The following is a 23,414-nucleotide window of genomic DNA, read 5'->3' on the forward strand; positions in this document are numbered from 1 at the left end:
TTTAGTGAAAACTAATTTATAATCTGATTCTGGGAAGCTTGTCTACATTTTTCAGAGATATTAGGTGTAGAATGAATCAACTTCAGCTTTTAAAGGATTTTTGTGTGTTTTTACTTCATGTTTGCTGGTTTTATTGATTATCTTATAGATTTAATTAGCCTTTCAGTTCAAGCTTTTCTTCGAAGTCTTAAGAATCCGTGAGCGATGCCAAGGCTGATGAGGTCCTCTCGATGATTCGATCTGTTGATTATCATCAATATTTTACAAGCTTTGAGTCTCCTGAGCTTCATCATGTTGAATCACATCATTAAATCATTAGATCGTCACGTCCTCAGGGCTTCAGTGATTCTGATAAATAGACCAATAAATTGTGCTAGATGCTGCATTCAAATCATCTCAAATGGTCATTTTTATGAGATGAGACTTGATCAAAGTGTTATAATCACCATATTTATTTCTGAATTAGGAATGTTTCAGTTAAGGAATCATGACAGAACAAACTAGTATTGATCATAATCTGTGGTCATTATGAATATTGACTATACAATTAAGTTTGAAAGTATTTTGTGTACTGCTGATGTGGAAATATGGCTCATTTAGCTGGTTTGTGAGACTACAGGCTCGTGTGACAGCCGTATATCCATCGTGAAGGTTTGTGAGATGAGTTCTGCTGATCGAATCCTGTCTGATAGCAGGTGAACCCAAGAACAGAGCGAGTCCAGAGCAGAGGAACCAGACTGACCCGAGCACACAGAGAGATCTGCTGCGTCTGCTAGCCGAGGTCCATTTCATCAGCGCTGAGGTACAAACACATTCCTTCTGATCAGACTCTCCCTCAGAACAACATAGTGTCAATTATGCATGATTTTTACCCCAAACTAGTTCAGAGAAAAATCACCAATGATAGCATTGTAACAAACAATACCGCTGTCTGTCAGGATGTGCAACCAGCGCTATACTGAGGTTGAAGTTTTGATATATTTATGGTAGGAAAGTTCCAAAATATCTTCGTGGAACATAATCTTAACTTAATATCCTAATGATTTTTGTCATAAAAGAGAAATGTATAATTTTGATCCATACAATGTATTGTTGGCTATTGCTACAAATATACCTGTGTTACTCATGACTGCTTTTGTGCTGCAGGGTCATGTATCATATAAGAAAGTGAGTTTTTAACTGAATGACAGTCATAGCAGAGCAACAGTTTGAAGAGAATTGTCTTGAGACTGTTAGTTAAAGTTAGTTAAGGCAAAACTCTACAGCTAAATATACTGAAAAGGATTTCTCAAATCCAGCATTTATGGACATTTGCTAGTTAATTTCTCAAATTACTACAAAGGAATTGCAAGTAACACATTAAATTAAACTTGACATTTTAAAGTAGAAAAACTGTTTTTTTCTAAAATACTTTTTACTTTAATATTTTTTACATAGTAGGAACACAAAATAACTAATAGATATCATCATACTTTCCCCAGCTGATTGTTCACAGTACATTAAAACAGTTGATTTGTAATACAAGTTTCATAAAATATTGTGTAAATATGCAAATGAGGCATTTCCATTAAATGTGCACTAATTTGCATACATTTCCTGAACCGCAATCTGAACACTGGATAAAGCCAGATTCAAAATTCTTGTCTGATTTTGTTGTCATATTAGAGTTAAAGTTTTTTCCAGAGAGGATTTTGGATTTATATTTATCACTCCATAAATCAGAAAATACTGTCAACAGACAGAAAAAAAACACATTTTCACTATGTTTTTACAAATAAAATGTTAAATATAAATCAGTGTGAATGATATATGAACAAACACCTCAATAAAAACCTTCAGAATATAGATAGAAATAAAACAGCAGATGTGTACAAGTGCTTGTGAAGTGGAGAAAAACCTTAAATAGTCTTTAAAGATATAGATTGCAATTCAAATCTACAAATGCAAATAGTTAAATGCAATAAAATAAAAACTTAAATGTGTATTTTGGATGCTTTCCACTAGTCTGAAAGAAGACATGTTATTCAGGTAAAACAAGTGCATTAAACATGGTTTTTCCTGACGTGTCTCACCTTAAACCAACTCTAGAGAGAAACTAAAGAGTTTTATGAGTTTTTCTGAATGTCAGCAATTGTTGGCATGTTGGTGCTATGAAGGGACATCAGAGAAACACTAAAACACTGTGTTTTTAAACAAGGAAAGATATTTATATTTCCAGCATATTGTCATCATTTACTTGCCCTCATTTGCTGACTTACTTTCTTCTGTGCGACACAAATGAAGTATCTTTAAATAGTGTTTGTGTAAGTGTCACATGAAACTGAGCTGTGTGCAAATCTCCACTGAAATGTCCAGCTTCTAATCGTGTCTTTCTGCTGTCAAATCTTGACTGATTTTGATCAAGTAAAGGTCAGAATAACTGCAGTCATATCTCCAGATGAACTCTTACTGGACTGAAGCAGCTCAGCTTTACTTGATTCTCCATCAATCATTTTCTAGATAAATCAGTGCGTCTCAAATCTGATCATCAGGATCTTTTGAGGAGCGTTTGTTTCCAGAAGCTTTACTTTCTCTGTTCCTCAGCGGAGGAATGATCTTCATCTCACATCTTCTGAGGAGCGTTTATTTCTTCATCTCTCAATCAGCATTGCATTATATGTTTGGATAATTTCAATCTCATCTTACCGAGACATATTACTGGAGATATAGAGCAACCGCTGATATTTAGATCATTTCATGTCAGTATCTGCTCTAGTGTTATAAACATCTCACTGATTTACATTACAAGCAGCAGAATTCCATCATAGAAATATCACCATCTGCAGCAAATTACATATTTTTGCTCAGTTTGAGTCTCTGAATAAAATTGTGTTCTTTGTATTCTCATTTTATCAGACTGCATGTCCCATAAAAGCCTGATGCATCAAATATTTTTTTTCTCCAAAGGTTCAATAAACTTTTTGAAATTCCATTTAAAAAATATATATCTTTTTCTGACTATTATTTCATACATGTGCCTGTATGCATTTGTTGTTAAAGATTATAGAGACTTCTAGGTACATAACACTCAATTTCTAAAGTAAAAACAAATTCTCAACAAAACTGGCATCCCATAATGCACAGTATTGTGTTGTCTAGGTAACAGTCCTTAAACTCCGCTCTGAGGGGGTGGAGCTAAACGGCTCTGCTGTAGCACCTGATGATAAACAGACACGCCCACCTGAAGACGACGCCCACTGGAACCTGTACAGGTGAATTTCATCATAGATATATTGCTTTTTGTAAATATTTTAAAATGTATTTTATTTTTATTTTTTCTGTTTTCACTGTAATTTTAGTTAGTTTTAGTAATTTTGTTGGGTTTTTGTCATTTTCATTTTTATTTATATATTTATTTATTTATTTTGAAATATGTTTTAGTTTTTGTTTATTTAGATTTACTTATTTTATTACATTCATATTACTTATTTTATCACATTTATATTAAGTTAAACTAAACAAAAATGAGAATATATATATATATATATATATATATATATATATATATATATATATATACATGGTTTTAGTTTTAGATAATAACACAGACTCATTTTACTCTCAGCCAGACAAACAAATCTCAGCAGACGGCCTGTGCGTCACCAACACATTCAAACTATTACACATGCTGCTTTAATACGTGCCGGCCGTCCAAACGAGATCAGATTAAATTAGATTCAGCTTTATTATCATTGTGCAGAGCGTACAGAGTCAGTGTGATTCAGTTAGCAACTAAACACAAGCTGCAGCGGCGCATTTAAATACATATTATGATGCGGCGCATTTAAATACATATTATGATGCGGCGCATTTAAATACATATTATGATGCGGCGCATTTAAATACATATTATGATGCAAGTGCAAATTGTCATCGGTATGCAAGTGATTGTTGTGGTGGTATAAAAGCACATTAAAGTGCAGAGCAGAATATTAAAATACATCTTAAATAGTAATATGTTACAATAGTATAATTAAATAGTGAAATAATACAGAATAGTAAAATGAAGTCTTTAGATTGAGGTTGGGTGGATATTGTTTTGCATCAGGTGACGTTTTGTAACAAAACACTGAATTATTTACTGACCTGAGCAAATATATACCAGTGCATTATTACCATGTATTAGTATCAATACATTAAACATAATTGTAAATTCAAAAGATGTTAAAAATGAAAAAAGACTATGAAGTGTTCAGTAGTCAGTACAATGATCTGTAAATCAATGTAAATTAATTGTTTTAGAACAATATAAGTGTAATATAAATATATGCATAATCATGATCTTAACAAAATTTTTTTTTATTGTATTATTCTATAAATATTTTTTATACATTTATAATTGTATTTATTTTTCTATAATTTTATATATTTTATCAATTTATTGAATTATTGTATAATTATATAAGTATTGTATATATTTGTTTAATATATTATTGTGTAACTTGGTGTTTGATTTGTCAGTTTGCGCTAGTACTACTAGTAACAATAATAAATCTAATACTAATAATATAATACTTTTATGATAATATTGACATAAATTCTCATGTCTGCAGTTAAAATTGCAACAACTTAACTGACGGTCATTGCATTTTTTGTCTTTCCTCAGTGATTGGATCAAGGATTTATCGGCTTACGCCACAGGTGGTTTCCTGCGAGGGGCGGAGCTTGGGGCAGAGCTGCGTGAGGATTGGCTGGTAGTTAATGCAGCTGTGTATCTGTGGAACTATAACAGCTGGCTGCTGACCACCGGAGAGCATCGGCTCCTTCTGCCCACCTTCAGACGTCTGCTGGAGCTCCTCAGACAGACAGGGCATGCTGGGTAAGATATGGGGCTGGTGGTGACAACTAACACTGAGTATTAAAGATGAGTGTGTGTATGTGTGTGTGTGTGTGTGTGTGTGTGTGTGTGTCAGTATGCAGCATTTGTGCTCCAAACATGATTGATTCCTAAACTTATGTCTTGTTGAGGAGAGATTTTTATTTTATTTTATAATTATACAACAATTTTATATATTGTTATATTATTTTATTTCACAATTGTATAATATCATTATTTTATATTATTTCTTTAATTATTCTATAATATATAACTATTCTATATAGAGGTTGACCGATAGAAGATTTTACCGATACGGATAGTAAGGTTGGACCACGCCGACCGATACCGATTATTTAACGATATTTTTTAAAAATGGATACTGAACGAAAGCTAAAATAGTGCTTTACTATAAAAAAAAAAAAAAAAACATCTGAAACATACTTTGTAAATGAATAAATATATTAATACTATTATATTGATCATCAAAGTTAGTTCATAGTTTATTAACTAATGTTAACTTTAAAATTTAAAAATATATTATTAATAGTAAATGTTGAAATAAACCCTCTAACAAGGAACAATAATTACAAAGATTGTATTAATTCATAATCAAATGGGCTCTTATTGTAAAGTGTTACCATTTCATATCAAAAGTCATGCTTAAAGATGGCCATCTTTAAATATCTACACAAAGGTCATAGCATTGAAATTACAAGCATATGGATATTGTATGTATACTCTGACAGTTTATTTGCTTCTATTTTAGAACACTTGATTATCTAATCAAAATCACAAAATATGTTAGTCACACACCGACACAGCAGAATTTTACAGCCTAGGGTGAAGTCATTATGTACCTTAACATTGATTTAGGAGTTGGGATAAATATAATGTAATTTAATGGAAAGCAATGTGAATGGCGCTCCGTGGCACAGCAGGATTTTCTGTCGGCTGCATTTAAATCCACGTCTGAAGATTCCCGCTCTAAGCAGTGCACAGCTTCACTTGTCAAAACAAACAACCTCTAGAGGCCACTCTTGCACTGTATAATGACAGCGGACCATTCTCAGCCGTTCCAGCAATGGACACAACCTGGAGAACTATCAGCAAGGATTTTTGGCGATAACCGATAGTTCAGGCAATCGACTATCGGTGCCGATTATCGCCAAACCGATACATCATTCAAACTCTAATTCTATATATTATTTTATGTTATTATTTTCATTATTTTATAATTAAAAATGATTTTATGTATTATCTATAACTTTATTAGTTCAAATTAATTTAACATTTGTGCTCCAAACATGAATAATTCCTCAAATCATCAAATTCCTCAATCATCAGGATTGATTTAATTGTAATATTATTGTAATATTTTATAATTATAATAATTATATAGCTATTATATATATATATATATATATATATATATATATATATATAGTAATATTTTATTAATATTTAATGGTTGTTTTATTTTTTTTATAAAAATCTTTTAATATTTTCTTAAATTATTCTGTAATTGCATATATATATTTTTAGATATTGTTTTTTTGGATGGATCATGTCTGTGTTGTGTTCAGGGAGGTGGTTCTTCTGGCGATGCTCTGTGATGCTGTGGCTCAGGGGCTCATCCAGCCGTGGTGTGGGACGTCTGATCGTGCTGATCAGGAATCACAGGACGCTGGGAAGGGAGGCGTTCAGCTGCCAGCCGAGAAGACAAAGAAAGTGCGAGGGAAGAGCGTGGAGAAATCCGGCTCGACTCAAGGCCCTCAGCTGGACGCGGCTGCTGTGCAGGACGTTAAGAAAGCTTTGGAGGTGAGAGACTGTTTCTCAGTCAACAAAAACACTGCTTATCTACACACACACACACACACACTCCCACCCGGGAGCTCACCTGGGAATGACACCTGTGCAATGCATTGTGGGTGATCTCAGACCGTAATTATGCTCTGTGAATAAACTGTCTGACGAGGGGCTCGGAGGATTGGAGACGGGCCTTGAATTTAAAACAAGCAAAGCACTGAATGTGAATTCAGTTAGAGTTTAATTTAGCTTGGAGTAAATTAAATTTAGCTCTGGATCACACGGTTTTTATCTGTCACTCTTTGTTTGAACTTACTGCATGTTAATTCATCTTGATTATACATGCAGATGATCTAATATCACCTTCGCGTGTTTTCAAAAACGCATGCACACAATGATAACAAAACAAAACAAAGCAAAAAAACTCATGCAGACTATTTGCATCTATTTGATTTTGTTTAATAATCATATTTTCATAATGCATTGATTCAAAGTGCTTAGAATCAGCATAAATCTGCTCATTGTGAAAATATTTAAATGTATTAAAAAGGAAAATGGTTAAAATATGACTAGCTGTGCAACAAGCAATAATAAATTAGCTGAACATTTTATTATTTTATAATGATATAATTATTTATATATATAACATTTATTTTATTATTTTATATATTATTATTATAGTTTATTTTTATTTATTTTTATTATTGTTATTGTTTTAAATATGTTATTTATTATTCCATTGTTAATATATTATTAAAAATTACTTAATTATTATCATAATTATTTAACTATTCTATATATGCATTTATGTTATTATTATTCTGTAAATACATGATTATTTTTATTTAGTTATTTTATAGTTAAATAATTATTTTAAATATGATTTATTTTAGTATTTAATTATATAATTGCTTTATGCATTATTTATTGTATGCATTATTTAATGTATTATTCTGTAATTATATAACTATTATATTATGTTATATTATTAGTCTGTAATTAGTCTTTTTTATTATATTCCATATTTCAATAATTATTTATATATTATTATGTAATTTATAAATTGATTAGAATCAGCATAAATATGTTCATTGTGATATTAAAATGAACATGTTTAATATATGACTAGCTTCAAGTAGTAATCAAGTAGTTAAAATATATGAAATTAAAACAAACTGGATTTATTGATGATAAACATGTAAAGTAATATGTAATTGTGTAATTAAACCACATTCAGCTTATTAGCACTATTACAGAAAACTGACCTGATTCATTAATGTATGACTGACAAATATGTCTGTAACTTCTTCTTTAAGAGGCTCCTCTGTCCTCCACTCGTTACCTGTATTAATGGCACCTGTTTGAGCTCGTTATCAGTATAAAAGACACCTGTCCACAACCTCAAACAGTCACACTCCAAACTCCACTATGGCCAAGACCAAAGAGCTGTTGAAGGACACCAGAAACAAAATTGTAGACCTGCACCAGGCTGGGAAGACTGAATCTACTGAAACCACACGGGGGGACCTAGTGAATGACCTGCAGAGAGCTGGGACCAAAGTAACAAAGGTTACCATCAGTAACACACTACGCTGCCAGGGACTCAAATCCTGCAGTGCCAGACGTGTCCCCCTGCTTAAGCCAGTACATGTCCGGCCCGTCTGAAGCTTGCTAGAGAGCATTTGGATGATCCAGAAGAGGATTGGGAGAATGTCATATGGTCAGATGAAACCAAAATAGAACTTTTTGGTAAAAACTCAACTCGTCATGTTTGGAGGAGAAAGAATGCTGAGTTGCATCCAAAGAACACCATACCTACTGTGAAGCATGGGGTGGAAACATCATGCTTTGGGGCTGTTTTTCTGCAAAGGGACCAGGACGACTGATCCATGTAAAGGAAAGAATGAATGGGGCCATGAATCGTGAGATTTTGAGTGAAAACCTCCTTCCATCAGCAAGGGCATTGAAGATGAAACGTGGCTGGGTCTTTCAGCATGACAATGATCCCAAACACACCGCCCGGGCAACGAAGTAGTGGCTTCATAAGAAGCATTTCAAGGTCCTGGAGTGGCCTAGCCAGTCTCCAGATCTCAACCCCATAGAAACTTGCACAATTGGTGGCTGACTAAATACTTTTCTTGCCCAACTGTAAATCTTAAATTTAGGCATGAGTGCCACGAGAGTGTTTCTTATCTAAGTGAACACACTTGATGAAAAGAGTCTCATAAAAATCAGATTCAGGCCTTAAATACAGTGATAAACACCTCATGCATCATTCTCTCTAATTAAATTTCATTCTGCTGCCTTTTGTGCAGATTTACAGGTCCTTCGCTGCACGTATCAGCTCTAATTGCACATGAAAGCCTTTTTAACAGAGAAATGATTCACTAACAACTTTCCAAACGCTGCTCTTTTCACACTCGACATGAGAAGCTAATCTCGCTGGCGTTTTATTGGTTTGAAGCAGTCGTGGAGCAGCAGACTGCAGATTTATACCTGAAGCTGAAGTTAAGAGCAGAACGTTTGAGGCTGGATGAGGTTTGGACGTCTGTGTTCTGCTGACACCTGACCGTGTGTGTGTGTGTGTTGCAGGTGTGTGAGTTTGCGCTGCGTCTGTCCAGTGGAAACACCGAGCCGTTGCCCATCTCTGTGAGGAAGCAGCTCTTCAGTACCTGGGTCTGTGTTAAACAGCTGCTTCAGCAGCAGATCGGACAAAAACTGGACATCAGTGATGAGGTGACCTCAACAACAGAACAAACACACTGTGTTTGGACCATCAGATGGTTGATTTGAACTAGAATAAGATCAGTGTTGGGAAGGTTACTTTGGAAATGTATTAGATTATAGATTGCAATTTGAAATGTAATAAGTAAGCAACTATTTCAGTTGCTTTATTAAAGTAATGTAACTGATTACATTTGATTACTTTTTGATTACTTTTCTAAATTTCTAATAAATGTTTTCAACTGTTAATCATTTTCAAACCTGTAAAGCAAGCAGGGTTAACCTTACAGTAGAACTCAACACTGATTACTGTCAGACTTTGAGAATCCTTCATCACTTCAATTAAGATTAAAATAATTTCATTTTAAAGCACAGCCATAAAAAATTAGACTTTTACACCTCCTTTTTACTTTGAGATAGTTCTGAGGTTAAATACAAATTTAAAATCATAACAATACATAGTTTAATAGCTATGATAATGTTTTTGAAATCAAATCTTTGTGTAGTTATGACAGGAAACACTGGCATCTAACAATGGCTTGGAAAACATAGTCAAACTTAAAAAATAAAGCACATACATGAACCCAAATAAGAAATAAAACAGTTATTGAATAAGCACGTGTCCTAAACTACTGAAACATCGGTGTCTCATATTTTAGAGCAGTCGATGCAATTTATGAAAGAAATAAATCTGTATGTGTGTGAAAATATTCAGATGTACCTCCTTTATAATCGTTATAGATAGTAATAGATTACAGTTACATTTATTTTGTAATTAAATTCTGTAATTTGGTTACATGTAACTAGTTACTCCCCAACACCGAATAAGATGCTAAATTGACCTGATTTTAGAATCAAAAATATGTCTGTGAGGCTTAACCCTGTAAAGCCTGACATATGAAATAATAGTCAGAAAATCTATTCATTTTTACTGAACAAAATATAAAAGAAAATCTAACGTTTGCACGTTTTATTGAGTATCATACAGTATTTGATGCATCAGGCTTTTATGGCTCATATAGTCTGATATAGTGAGAATATGAAGGAAAAAACAGCTCGATTTTATTTAAAAAATATGCATTTACTGCACATGCTGATATTTCTATGATGAAATTCTGCTGCTTGTAATGTAAATCAGTGAGATGTTTATAACAGTAGAGCAGATACTGACATAAAATGATCTAATCTAAATATCAGCAGTCTCTCTATATCTCCAACAATATGTCTCAGTAAGATGAGATTGAAATGATCCAAACATATAATGCAGTGCAATGCTGATTGAGAGATGAAGAAATAAACGCTCCTCAGAAGATGTGAGATGTTTTGGTGGCTTGTGAAGATCATTCCTCCGCTGAGGAACACTGAAAATAAAGCTTCTGGAAACAAATGCTCCTCAATAGATCCTGATGATCAGATTTGAGACGCACTGATTTAACTATAAATGATTGATGGAGAATCAAGTAAAGCTGAGCTGCTTCAGTCCAGTAAGAGTTCATCTGGAGATATGACTGCAGTTATTCTGACGCTTACTTGATAAAAATTAGTGAACATTTGAGAGCAGAAAGACACATTTGTACAATTAAACTAAAAGAGCTTTAACTGGATAAAATACTCTAAACTATCAGTCAGATGACAGAAAACATGTAGGAGACTGAGTGTGAAACAGCAAAATTTGATAATTTTTTATGTATCAAATATGATGCAGTTGCTTTATAGGGTTAATATTCCTCATTTGCGATCTGTACCTGCTTTATTTTGTGTGTCAGAGTAAGAACGAGGCGTTGACGGCTGTGTCTCGTGTGCTGGTCGCGGTGGAGATGCTTCGGTGTAACAGGAGCTCCAGACTCATGCAGTTCACCGTTCTCAGTCTGTCTATGGTGAGAGCTGCTCAATATCATCATGACCTGCTAAAATTGATTTGATCAAAATACCGTAAAAATTGTGAAATATTATTACAATGTAAAACAGCTGTTTTCTATGTGAATATCTGTTAAACTGTAATTTATTTATTTATTTATTTTCTAGCGATTATCGTCGATTTGATTGCACAGATACTATTTAAACTAAACTGAGCTAGACAATGACTGTCACGTCACACGTAGGAGCAGGGAATCGAGGAGGCGAGGAACGTCTTGAATATTCAGACCTTTATTTACAAAGTTCAGTGATCGCTGGAGACAAGGTGACACACAGGTTGACGTTAGGGATTGACAATCAGACTGGACACAGAGGCAGGGAAACACAGGGCTTATGAACACAGGGCGGATCAGGAGACTCGGGAGGCCGTGGCGGATCAGGGGACTCGGGAGGCCATGGCGGATCTGGGGACTCGGGAGGCCATGGCGGATCCGGGGACTCGGGAGGCAATGGCAGGACCGGGAACTCGGGAGGCCATGGCGGATCAGGAGACTCGGGAGGCCATGGCGGATCTGGGGACTCGGGAGGCCATGGCGGGACTGGGAACTCGGGAGACAATGGCGGATCAGGGGACTCGGGAGGCCATGGCGGATCCGGGGACTCGGGAGGCAATGGCAGGACCGGGAACTCGGGAGGCCATGGCGGATCAGGAGACTCGGGAGGCCATGGCGGATCTGGGGACTCGGGAGGCCATGGCGGATCTGGGGACTCGGGAGGCCATGGCGGATCAGGAGACTCGGGAGGCCATGGCGGATCCGGGGACTCGGGAGGCCATGGCGGATCCGGGGACTCGGGAGGCCATGGCGGGACTGGGAACTCGGGAGACAATGGCGGATCAGGGGACTCGGGAGGCCATGGCGGGACTGGGAACTCGGTAGACAATGGCGGATCAGGGGACTCGGGAGGCCATGGCGGGACTGGAAACTTGGGAGGCCACGGCCTTATTTTTTCGGGCCGCCAGAGGGGTTCTGTGGCCTTGGCCCTTGGCCCGGCCACACAGGCCGTGACCCTTAACCCCCCCCCCAAAAAAAAATTCTTGGGGAGTGGGCACTTGAGAGCGCTCTGGGGGCGCGGACACTTGGGGGGCGCGGACTCTTGGGGGCGCTCGGGCGGCGCGGACTCTTGGGGGCGCTCTGGGGGCGCGGACTCTTGGGGGCGCTCGGGCGGCGCGGACTCTTGGGGGCGCTCTGGGGGCGCGGACTCTTGGGGGCGCTCGGGCGGCGCGGACTCTTGGGGACGCTCTTGCGGCGCGGACTCTTGGGGGAGCTCGGGCGGCGAGGACTCTTGGGGGCGCTCTTGCAGCGCGGACTCTTGGGGGCGCTCTGGGGGCGCGGACTCTTGGGGGCGCTCTTCCGGCGCGGACTCTTGGGGGCGCTCTTCCGGCGCGGACTCTTGGGGGCGCTCGAGCGGCGCGGACTCTTGGGGGCGCTCTTGCGGCGCGGACTCTTGGGGGCGCTCTTGCGGCGCGGACTCTTGGGGGCGCTCTTGCGGCGCGGAGCTGGACGGAAACAGCGGGGACGCTGGAGAGCTGGACGGAACCAGCAGAGACGTAGGAGAGTTGGATGTGTTTGCAATTCTCTCTGTTGTTGCAGAAAGCACATAAATGACACACTTCATCTTTATTGAGAGGCTTATATATATGCATACATAAATGAAGTGATTCCTGACATATATCAGAGAGTCTTGAGTGTCCAGCTAAAAGCCGTTGTCAGGGTCAGTTGATCAGATGTAGAGTGTGATATATATATCAGTATTTATATATATATATATATCAGTAACATCACCGTCTCTTCTCCAGCTGGTTCAGATGGCGTCGGGCTGTCAGTGGTCTGATCCGGTCGTAGAGCTGTATGTGTGGACGCAGCTCGCTCTGTTCGCCCATCAGACACAAGACCATGACCTTGTCCTGACCTGCACCCATAATGCACTGCAGCTGGAGCAGAACGCAGCACAAAGAGTGAAGACGGCTGCTTATGCTCTGTGAGTGCCAGTGATATATGTGACGTCACTTCATTAATGCACCACAAATATGACCCTGAACCACAAAACTAGTCATAAGGTCCAAGTCATTTTTTTCTGAAAGCTGAATAAATAATCTTTCCATTGATGTATGGTTTGTTATGATAGGACAATATTTGTCTTAGATACAACTATTTGAAAATCTGGAATCTGAGGGAGCAAAAAAATCTAAATATTGAGAAAATCTCCTTTAAAGTTGTTCAAATGAAGTTCTTAGCAATTCATATTACTAATCAAAAATGAAGTTTTAATATATTTACGGTAGGAAATTTACAAAATATCTTCATGGAACATGATCTTTACTTAATATCCTATGATTCTTGACAAAAGAAAAATGGATAATTTTGACCCACAATGTATTTTTGGCTATTTCTACAAATATACCCCAGCGACTTAAGACTGCTTTTGTGCTCCAGGGTCACATATATATATCGACAGTACTGCCTACTATTAGACTAATAAACTATATTCCTTCTCATGTTTGCTGTATGAAATCCAATAGCTGTTTCTAACTAACTTTGAGGTGCTGATTCCAAAAATAGTGGTTGTTTTGCTCATTGATGTCAAACTTCTGCATTCAAATGTGATGCATTTCATAGCATTTTTGCTTTTGACAATCATATGTGTGGTGTATTAGTCTTGTATTCTCCCTTGATCAGCAGAAAAACACCACAAACACATGATTCTTCTCTGAATCTGAACCAGATTACAACTATTTGTTCAATTCCCAGCCCATTTTCACATGCATGACATTATTTAGTCTAATCCTGAATTATGGCAGGAGACTGAAGAAAATGCAAATGTGAAAAACTGCTGCATCTGTGAGTGTTTTACTGCATCCAAACGTGTGTGTGTGTGTGTTCAGATTCAGCGTGCATTCGGTGCAGGAGATGTTGAGCAGCGCTGCAGGGGTCAGAGGTCAGATTCTGATCCAGGAGGCCAGAGGTCATCACAGCAGATATATGGAGGGTCTGCTCATGCTGCAGAACAGCATCAGGTCTGAACACCACTGCATGAGTCAAACAGAGTACTCAACATATTTCAGAGTTTATCAGCTTCACTAACCGTTTGTATGTGCTGTATATAAGGTCTGAACAGGGTGTGCGATTGCTTTGCACACAATTTAAAATGTTTGTGGGTGAAAGCACACCCTGATATGAATAAAAAACAATAAACAACTAATCAATTAAACCATTACATTTGCATACTTTGTGCTCAAACATAAAATAACATTCAAAAAGTAAAAAAAAAAAAAAAAAAAATATTACTGTGTACAGTGTATTCACATTTTGTGAAGTTTGAAAATATTAAAAATAATTAGAAAATGAAAAAATTAAATGCCGCTTTATAATTTTTCCTCTATTTTTGTGTAATGTGTATTTGTTGTTTTGATCTGTTTGCTGTTGTTTACTATTGACTATTTTTAGTATATATATTTTTAATATCTTCAGTATATTTTAAACTATTTAAACTATATGAGCCCATAACAATTAACAAAAACATACAAAAATATATTGCCCCCATTTTTTAATTCATGGATAATAAGCAAGATTTCAGTGATATTTTGAATAATAACTTTTGCAGAAAGCACATGCTTTGTGAGCTTAAAATGCAAAATAATTAGGGATAGAAAAGATCCATTTCCAAAAGCAAAAACATTACATAAAATTAGCAAAATTAAAAAAAACAAAAAACTTATAACTACTGTATATTGCGTATTCAGTTTGTGAAATTTTAAAATATTGACTATAATTAGAAAATGGTTAAAATTGTTCTTTTAAATGCAGTTTTTGTTTATCATATGTTCATAGTTTTTTTGTTTTTGTGAAGACATAATTAAAAAATATATATATATAATACTGTTTTGATCTGTTTGCGATTGGTTACTTTCTGCTGTTTTATATTAAAACCAGACAGGGTTCTTCTCCTAAATAAAAATAATAATAATAAAATAATAATAATATATGGAACCTGCAACAATTTTTAAGTAGTGAGATTTCAATAATATTTGGAAAAATATTTTCAATAATATTTCAATAAACTTTTGCAGAAAGCACATGCTTTGTACACAAAATGAGCCTGAAATGCTAAATAATTAGGGATAGTAAAGATCCATTTCCAAAAGCACAAACATTGAATGACATTTGAAAAAAAAGAAAAGAGAAAAACAACTTGTAATTACTGTATATAGTGTATTCACAGTTTGTGAAAATTTTAAATATTGAATATAAATGTAGAAAATGGTCAAAATACTCTTTTTGTTTATCATATATTCTCATTTATTTATTTATGTAATGTGTTTTTGTAAAGTCATAATAAAAAAAATTATTAAATAAATAAATAAAAAAAACTTTCTACTATTTTATATTAAAACCAAATAGGGTTCTTCTACAAAAATAAATAAATAAATAAATATGAATAATTAAAAATTAATATAATAATGATAATATGTAACCCGCAACTATTTAAAACTAATAATTTGTAAATAATAATTTATTTATTATTAAAATAATAAATAAAAGTCCCAAGTTCCCATCTCAGAGATCTGCTCAGTTTAGTGCTGAACGCAGTTCTCCTGTCCTCTGAAGTGTCAGGGCCTGCTGTGCGTCTGATCTGTGGGAGCTGAGCGTGGCTGATGTTGTGTTTGTAGCTTTGCGGAGCAGGCGGGCAGCTGGAGTCTGTGTATGAGCGCAGCCGGTCACTTCTGGAACTCCTGTCTGCCTCTGCTGGACTCGAGACGGGACAGAAGACCGCTGAGAGGAGCTCTGGAGCTCATCCTGAAGACCATCAGCCGAACATACAGCAAACACACAGCTGTAAGACACCACAAACACACACTGATCTCCAACAAACACCATCTCCTCACGAGGGTTCAACACTCAACAACTCATTACTATACTAACAGATGAATGTGATGCTGTCAGAAAGCTCTTCTGATCATCTGATTAATATGTCCATATGCTTTATATTCATGTGTTCAGGGCAGAACTAACAGAGCGTCTGGACTCAAGCGGGACGGACCAGATACCACAAGTGAGAATTATTTGGCTTTTACTCAATGAAGCATTTCTGTGATGTACATGAGGTCTGTTTGTGCTTGTATCATATTACTGAAGCCAGAATTAGGATTTTAATAATACACTTTTAAGTGGTTTATCATCATATACTGTAGCTATGCATGCATTGCTATATTATATTTAACCATAACATTTTACACTGTAAAAAATGATTTTGTAGTGTAGTAATTTTGTCTTGTTTCCAGTACAACTTTCTAAACATCCTTAAATCAAGGTGGATTTAATTGGGAAGCAAAATGACTCAAAATATTGTTTTTTTTAAACTGATCAAAATGAAATGAAAGTCAGTGGGAAGACAGGATTATTTTTCCGATCCCATTAGCAGATATTTTTGTCTTGTTTTAAGCATAAACTCTCTTGATTTTGATACATTTCCCAAAAAAGCAAGACTTAATATCTTATGTCACATTTTGCTTTCTTGATTTAAGGATATTTAGATATTTTTACTGGGAAGAGGATGAAAATGGTTTGTTGCAGTGTAGTAATGAGTTCCAGAAGCTTTAAAAGGATAGTTCACCCAAAATGAAAATCCTCTCATTATTTTCTCACCCTCATGTTGTTCCAAACCTGTATGAGTTTCTTTCAAAAGTAGATATTTTGAAGAATGTGGATAAACAAACCTGAAACTGCTCCTTTAATGGTTTATTGGGATTTACATTTTTAACACGTAAAAACTGAAAATGTGTATCTGCATTGGCCGGGAATCGAACCCGGGCCTCCCGCGTGGCAGGCGAGAATTCTACCACTGAACCACCAATGCTGATGATGGAGCTCTACAGCCACCTGCTGGATTAAAGCTGCGCTGCAGACGCTCTCATTACTCACTCATAATAAAATGCATAATATGTCTGTTTTACTGGAAGAATTTGCTTTCCTGAAAATAAATGATGTGTTAATAATCCTGCAGGGATGGAGTTGCTGATTGTTTTGCTCACAGAAGGTTTTATGGCATTGTATTTTATGAATATATCTGTCTGTGAGAGTTTAGTGATGTGATGCTTGGTTCTGGTGTGTTTTCTAGACGCTGGCGTTGCTGATGATGACCTGAAGGTGTGGACGGCTGTGGTCAGCGCTCTGCTTCAGATTCATGCGGACGCTGGAGACTGGAGGAGAGGCCTGCAGCTGCTGGATGAGTCTGTCAGAGAGACCCCACACACCAAACACAGACTGTGAGTCCTTCCTTTAACACACACCGCTGACATACAGCTGCTCTTTATCATCTGCAGAGCTTCATGGGTCACTGAATACAGGACAAACTAGAGCCGGAGGTGATAGAAATGAAGCAGAACAGAGCCGTGCTGAAATCTGCATTTCATTTGTTCTAGATCTAGAGTGTGTGTATATAAACTATCATAGATAAATCATATAATGGCTTGATGGTTCCTAAATAATATGTTTATCACTGCATCATTACAGCACACTTGTATTCACATTTATTCAAATGCAATGAGTAACACAGCAAGTGATTCATCATAAGACATGTTTACATGAGAAGTGCTAGCTATATAGAGTTTCAGACATTGTCTTGAATAGGGAAATCTTGTTTAAAAGGAAACTGTGGCATTCACATGTGAGGGAACTTATTTATGTTTGCTAATGCGTGGCTTTATATAGTCTAGATTAAAGATGAACTCACATAGTGGGACAAATAGATTTCAAAAGGCTTGAAATGTTGAGTTGCATGAATTAATGGAAGAACTTTTGGTTACAAATAATTCTTTAGTAGATGTTTTAGTGACAGCTGCTGGTCGTACGTGTGTACTGCGTGTTTCTATTTTGTGATTGATTCCAAGAAGTGTGTGGGTCACATTTCACCCCACAAACCAAAGAAAAGAAAAACTAAAAGTAATATTTCTTATAAATATGAATGAATAATTAGCATTCTGACATTATTTCCATGACAAATAAGCACATTTTCCCCAAAACTACTTCAATACAAAATTGTGAATGGTCATTTCTGGACCAAAAAAAAGTTTTTGCAATTAAGATTATTTGAAACATTATTTTATTTTTATTTTTTTTTGCATTTAAGATTAAATTAAGATTATTTGAAATATGTTTTTTTTGCAATTAAGATTAAATTAACATTTTGAAATATTAATTAATTTGAAACATAATTTTATTTTATTTTATTTTTGCATGCTAGTGTAATTCTCAGTTGCATTAAATGAGTTATCAGTCACTCAAAAGTCATCATGCAGTCATAAAGCCCATCTGACTCTGTGTTGTGTTCTCTGTGTTTGCTTCAGGGTTCTGCTGAAGCAGCGTGTTCTGCTCAAGGCCCGGCTGGGTGAGTCGGTTCTGCTGGACATGCAGCGGGTCAGTAACGAGGGAGAGATGGTCTGCGCTCAGATGTGGCGGCGAGCAGCTCTCTGTGCCAAAGACAAACAGCAGCGGCTCACCTGCTATCAGAACGCCATCAAAGCACTGCAGGTCAAACCAGCACAAAACACCTCAGACCAGACCTGATCTCATCTAGATTACATGTCAACAGTTTGAGATATTAACATATATGGACAGGTTGCACATCGGTCAAAACAACAATAGCACTCATTATGTCTATTATTAATGGAAAAGTGGTTGCTTTTTCATTTTCACATGGTGTGTTGAAATGTATGTGGTTTGCAGTGACACCTGCTGGTCTTACACATGTACTGCATGGTTTCATTTGTGGTTGGTAGAGTGATGGGAAAAAGGAATATAGTAGTAATGTATTATTTGCTTTTTGACATTTTTGTCCAAAAATTAAGCACATTTCCCCCAAAACTAGTTCAACACAAAACCAAGAATTGTCACTTCTGGACACTATCATTATTATACAAAAAAATAAAAATGCTGCAAATTTAATTCAGTGGAGAAGAACACCACTGTAATCTACGTCACAAATATCATTTACTATTTTCATATATCTTTTGAGAATTTGGGACAAATTAGCATTTTTCAAGAATGTAAGCCTTCAGATCAAATGTTTTTTAAGATTATGAGAAACATGAATTCCTTCAAGTGTGTTCATTTTATAATCATTCATATATTATTTTAACTGTGGCCATATTTTCATGAAAATTAAGCACATTTCCTTTAAAATTACTGTAATCTGATAATGATAGTTTTTTTTTATTTAATAAAAAAAAAAACACTTATGATTTATACTTACGTATTAGGGCTGTCAAAATGGCAGAAAAACTAAATTCAAATTTTGTACTTAAATATTATCAATATTTGAATTATATCCAAATTTAAAATGCATAATTTCAGTTAGGGGGGGAAGCTTTTGGTTTCTCTCCTGAGGCCACAAGAGGGTGCATCGAGCATCTTTGAAAAAAGTGCACAATGTTTAAATGAATGTTTATAAACCATATATGATTAATTAATTTGACATGGCTTTCTCTTGTGCGAGACGCGAGTGTGACGCTGAAAATGTCGCTCTAGAAAATGCCATAAATATGAGTTCTGTGTTGGTTTCAGTTTTGATGTAAACAGCATCTTCTCTGCATGTTCTCTTTTTCTGCAATATTTTGAATGAACAGTAATGACAATTTTGGGTAATTTTGTTAATGTATTTTTCATTTTTCATAGTGAAAATGATCACTATTTCACTGTCAAAATCTTGAAAAAGTTATTTTCTCTTTTTTGATTTGTGTGAGAAACCTGAGGCAGAGGTTCCTGACAGCAGGTTGTTGGTGGGTGTTAATTGACCGAGCTCCTCTGTGTGTTATTCAGTCTCCGGGGGGTCAGTGGCAGAAGGTGGACGTTCTGCTGGAGTTTGGCGAGTGGCTGTATTCCACACACTTCCCTGTGACTGACGTCCGGCTGCAGATCGAATGGGCCGTAGACATGCTGCTGTTCACAGACGGTTAGACTGCGTTACCTTTACATACAGCAGTCTTGAAAGTCTCTTCTGCTCACCCAGACTGCATTTATCTGATCTAAAATACAGTCAAAAATTTGAAATATTATTACAATTTAAAATAGCAGTATAGATAATTCACATAGAAAACAGCTATTATAAATCAAAATAATATTTCACAAGTTTTTACTGTGTTTTTGATCCAATAAATACAGCCTTGAAGAGCAGAAGTCCTAAAATCCTAGTTATCCCAAACGTTTGACTCCTGTTTATTCCAGAGGAGCGTGTTGCGGTGTGTTTGTCTGAAGTGCGTTCGGTCGGCCGTCTGGAGCGTCTGATGCGGTCACACACACTGCTGGCTCTCACAGAGGAGCGGTCATCTCTCAAACACCAGCAGCATCTGCTGACGGCCTACAGCTGCTCGCTGCACATCTGGAAGGTACTCGCACCTTACTCGTCACTGCACTGTTACTGGAACGCGTTACTTTTTCATTTAGAAACAAATATCAAAGTTATTTTTAAGTTATTTTTGTCGCTGTGGAATTCAGGTATCCATGGCAACCGCACAAGAAGTGATGAATGATTGGGCGGAAGGTCAAGACATGCGATCCACCAGCTCCAGAAAAGACAAGGAGAGAGCAGACGATAAGAAGACCAAACAGGTGAGACTAGTAATAAAGAACTAGACCAGCGTCACTGATCACCAATCATCTGTAGAATGGCTGCTAAACTTTCATTACATATTAATTGGATATCTGTTTTTGCAATTTGTATGTACAGCAGGTGTGACTGGGGCTAGTTGTCACATTTTTCTTTTTGCACTTTTTTGGGGTTTATTTCTTGAAAGTTGGTGTCTATATAAACAAACTTTAGAATTCTGACTAGAAAAAGTCAGTTTAGGTTAACATGTTGAAATCTTACAGCATGTTCATTTAACTTGTTGTGACCTATAGTGGGGCATGTTGTCACGATGCAAGTTGTCATAAGTATTTGTTCACTTTTCATCACAATCAAAATAATTATCAGTAAATAATAATTATTGAAATAATGGTAAAATAATTATTAGACAGAAAATATTCAAATGTTACACAAATTTCTGACTACTGTGGACGACAGTAATTAATTAGTAATTAATTAAAAAGACTTCTGCTCACTAGTGCGGCATTTATTTGATCAAATATATACAGTAGTAAAAACTGTAATATTATGACATATTTTTACAATTTAAAATAACCATTTTCTATTTGAATATATTTTAACATTTAATCAATATAGAAATTAATATGCTGATTTACTGATCAAGAAACATTTCTGATTATTATCAATGTTGAACACAGTTGTGCTGCACAATATTTTTGTGGAAACTGTGACTCATTTTATTTTTCAGGATTCACAGATGAATAGAAAGTTCAGGAGAACAGCATTTATTTGAAATAGAAATATTTTGTAACAAATGTCTTTACTGTCACTTTTGAACAATTTAATGCATAATTGATAGATAAAAATATATATATTTTATCAAACATATTAAGTAGCAGAATTTATCTAAATATCATTGCATTAGATACAAAATATACTTATATATATATATTTTTTTTTTTTTTTTTTTTTACAATATTATTAGTTTTATATTTTGAATCCTACATTATAAATGTTTTTACTGTCACTTTTGATTAGTGTAATGCTTCCTTGATGAATAAAAGTGTTAATTTATTAAATAAATCTTTGAACTTTCTATAAACTGTCTATAAATCCATGTATATGTGTATGTTTCTTTATTTCTCCAGCCGTCTCCTGTTGAGGACAAACCCAGAGCTAAAGCTGCAGACGTGTCTCTTCCCATCAGCCCCGAGCAGTGGGCTCAGTTCCAGTGTCCTGAGGAGGTTCGACAGGTCTTTCTCTCTGACGCCGGTCCTTACAGCATCAACAGCTCATCCATCAGCGCTCAGGTCAGCAGAACATCTCTCGTCTAACAGATAATCTAACCGTGATCGAGTTTCTGATCGATCGCACACTGATTTCTGAGCTGCATGAGGAAATATTGATCTTTAGGGTGAAATACTATTATCTGTGACTTAAAGCACCGTCCTCATCGATTTAAGGAGAATCATCTCACGGAACATGAGTAAAAGAGGTTATTGGAAAACATGGGTTGTCCAGGTCAGCAGAAATTAAAATCCACACACGGTTATATGCAGAGCTTACACCTCCTCAAAAAATCTTTTATTCAGTGCTTCATCAGAGGCCATAAAAAACAAGTGCAAAAGGTAAACAAAGGTGCAAAACGTTTTCGAGACAAAGTGCCACTCTTCCTCAGTGCCACATTGATTAGTGCACACCTGCACCCATTAAAACATCAATATTCACCATGGACATCATAATATGCACACAGACACAAAAAAGCACCATACAATATATCCAATTTACCTTAAGAAATTCTTATATGTGACCCTGGAGTACAAGACCAGTCTTAAGTCACTGGGGTACATACTGTATGTAGCAATAGCCAACAATATTGTATGGGTCAAAATTATCCATTTTTCTTTTATGACAAAAATCATTAGGATATTAAGTAAATATAATGTTCCATGAAGCTATTTTGTAAATTTCCTACCGTAAATATATTAAAACTTCATTTTTGATTAGTAATATGCATTGCTAAGAACTTCATTTGAACAACTTTAAAGGTGATTTTCTCAATATTTAGATTTTTTTGCTCCCTCAGATTCCAGATTTTCAAATAGTTGTATCTCAGCCAAATATTGTCCGATCATAACAAACCATACATCAATGGAAAGATTATTTATTCAGCTTTCATGTGATGTATACATCTCAATTTCGAAAAATTTACCCTTATGACTGGTTTTGGGGTCCAGGGTCACATATATATATATATATATATATTGATGGTAAAAACTCCTTAATGCAAAAACATCTTCAATACAAAAAAAAATAATTCATAATTTTACCCATAAATCTTATAAATGTCTCTTATATGCATACCAAATTTAAAACCAATTCCTCATTCATACCAAGGGGATATAAAGATCTCAAATCATAAAATCCATTGGCATTCTCTTTGTAAAAGCTGGCGTTCCATGTCACCTCCCCTTCGAAGCTGTGGTATACGTTCTATTACCGTAAAATCCAAGTCTGATATGGAAAG

At 35.9% G+C, this 23,414-nt stretch overlaps 1 protein-coding gene across 1 annotated transcript in view; it reads left to right on the forward strand.

Annotated features, from left to right (window-relative positions):
• Window positions 1–23,414, forward strand: part of cfap46 (cilia and flagella associated protein 46) — a gene marked incomplete at its 5' end in the record, with an annotated part of 94,653 nt that overhangs the window by 25,514 nt on the left and 45,725 nt on the right. Inside the window, 17 exons of the mRNA XM_079439948.1 lie at window positions 696–802; window positions 1,147–1,167; window positions 3,139–3,251; window positions 4,646–4,858; window positions 6,442–6,676; window positions 9,257–9,400; window positions 11,155–11,265; window positions 13,104–13,285; window positions 14,190–14,321; window positions 15,975–16,140; window positions 16,306–16,357; window positions 17,423–17,570; window positions 18,651–18,834; window positions 20,122–20,254; window positions 20,527–20,687; window positions 20,797–20,910; window positions 22,036–22,197. Coding sequence (XP_079296074.1) covers window positions 696–802; window positions 1,147–1,167; window positions 3,139–3,251; window positions 4,646–4,858; window positions 6,442–6,676; window positions 9,257–9,400; window positions 11,155–11,265; window positions 13,104–13,285; window positions 14,190–14,321; window positions 15,975–16,140; window positions 16,306–16,357; window positions 17,423–17,570; window positions 18,651–18,834; window positions 20,122–20,254; window positions 20,527–20,687; window positions 20,797–20,910; window positions 22,036–22,197 — 2,378 coding nt within the window. The remainder of the gene's footprint in view (window positions 1–695; window positions 803–1,146; window positions 1,168–3,138; window positions 3,252–4,645; window positions 4,859–6,441; window positions 6,677–9,256; window positions 9,401–11,154; window positions 11,266–13,103; window positions 13,286–14,189; window positions 14,322–15,974; window positions 16,141–16,305; window positions 16,358–17,422; window positions 17,571–18,650; window positions 18,835–20,121; window positions 20,255–20,526; window positions 20,688–20,796; window positions 20,911–22,035; window positions 22,198–23,414) is intronic.

Source organism: Barbus barbus (assembly GCF_936440315.1).
Source record: "Barbus barbus genome assembly, chromosome: 18".
NCBI lineage: Eukaryota > Metazoa > Chordata > Actinopteri > Cypriniformes > Cyprinidae > Barbus > Barbus barbus.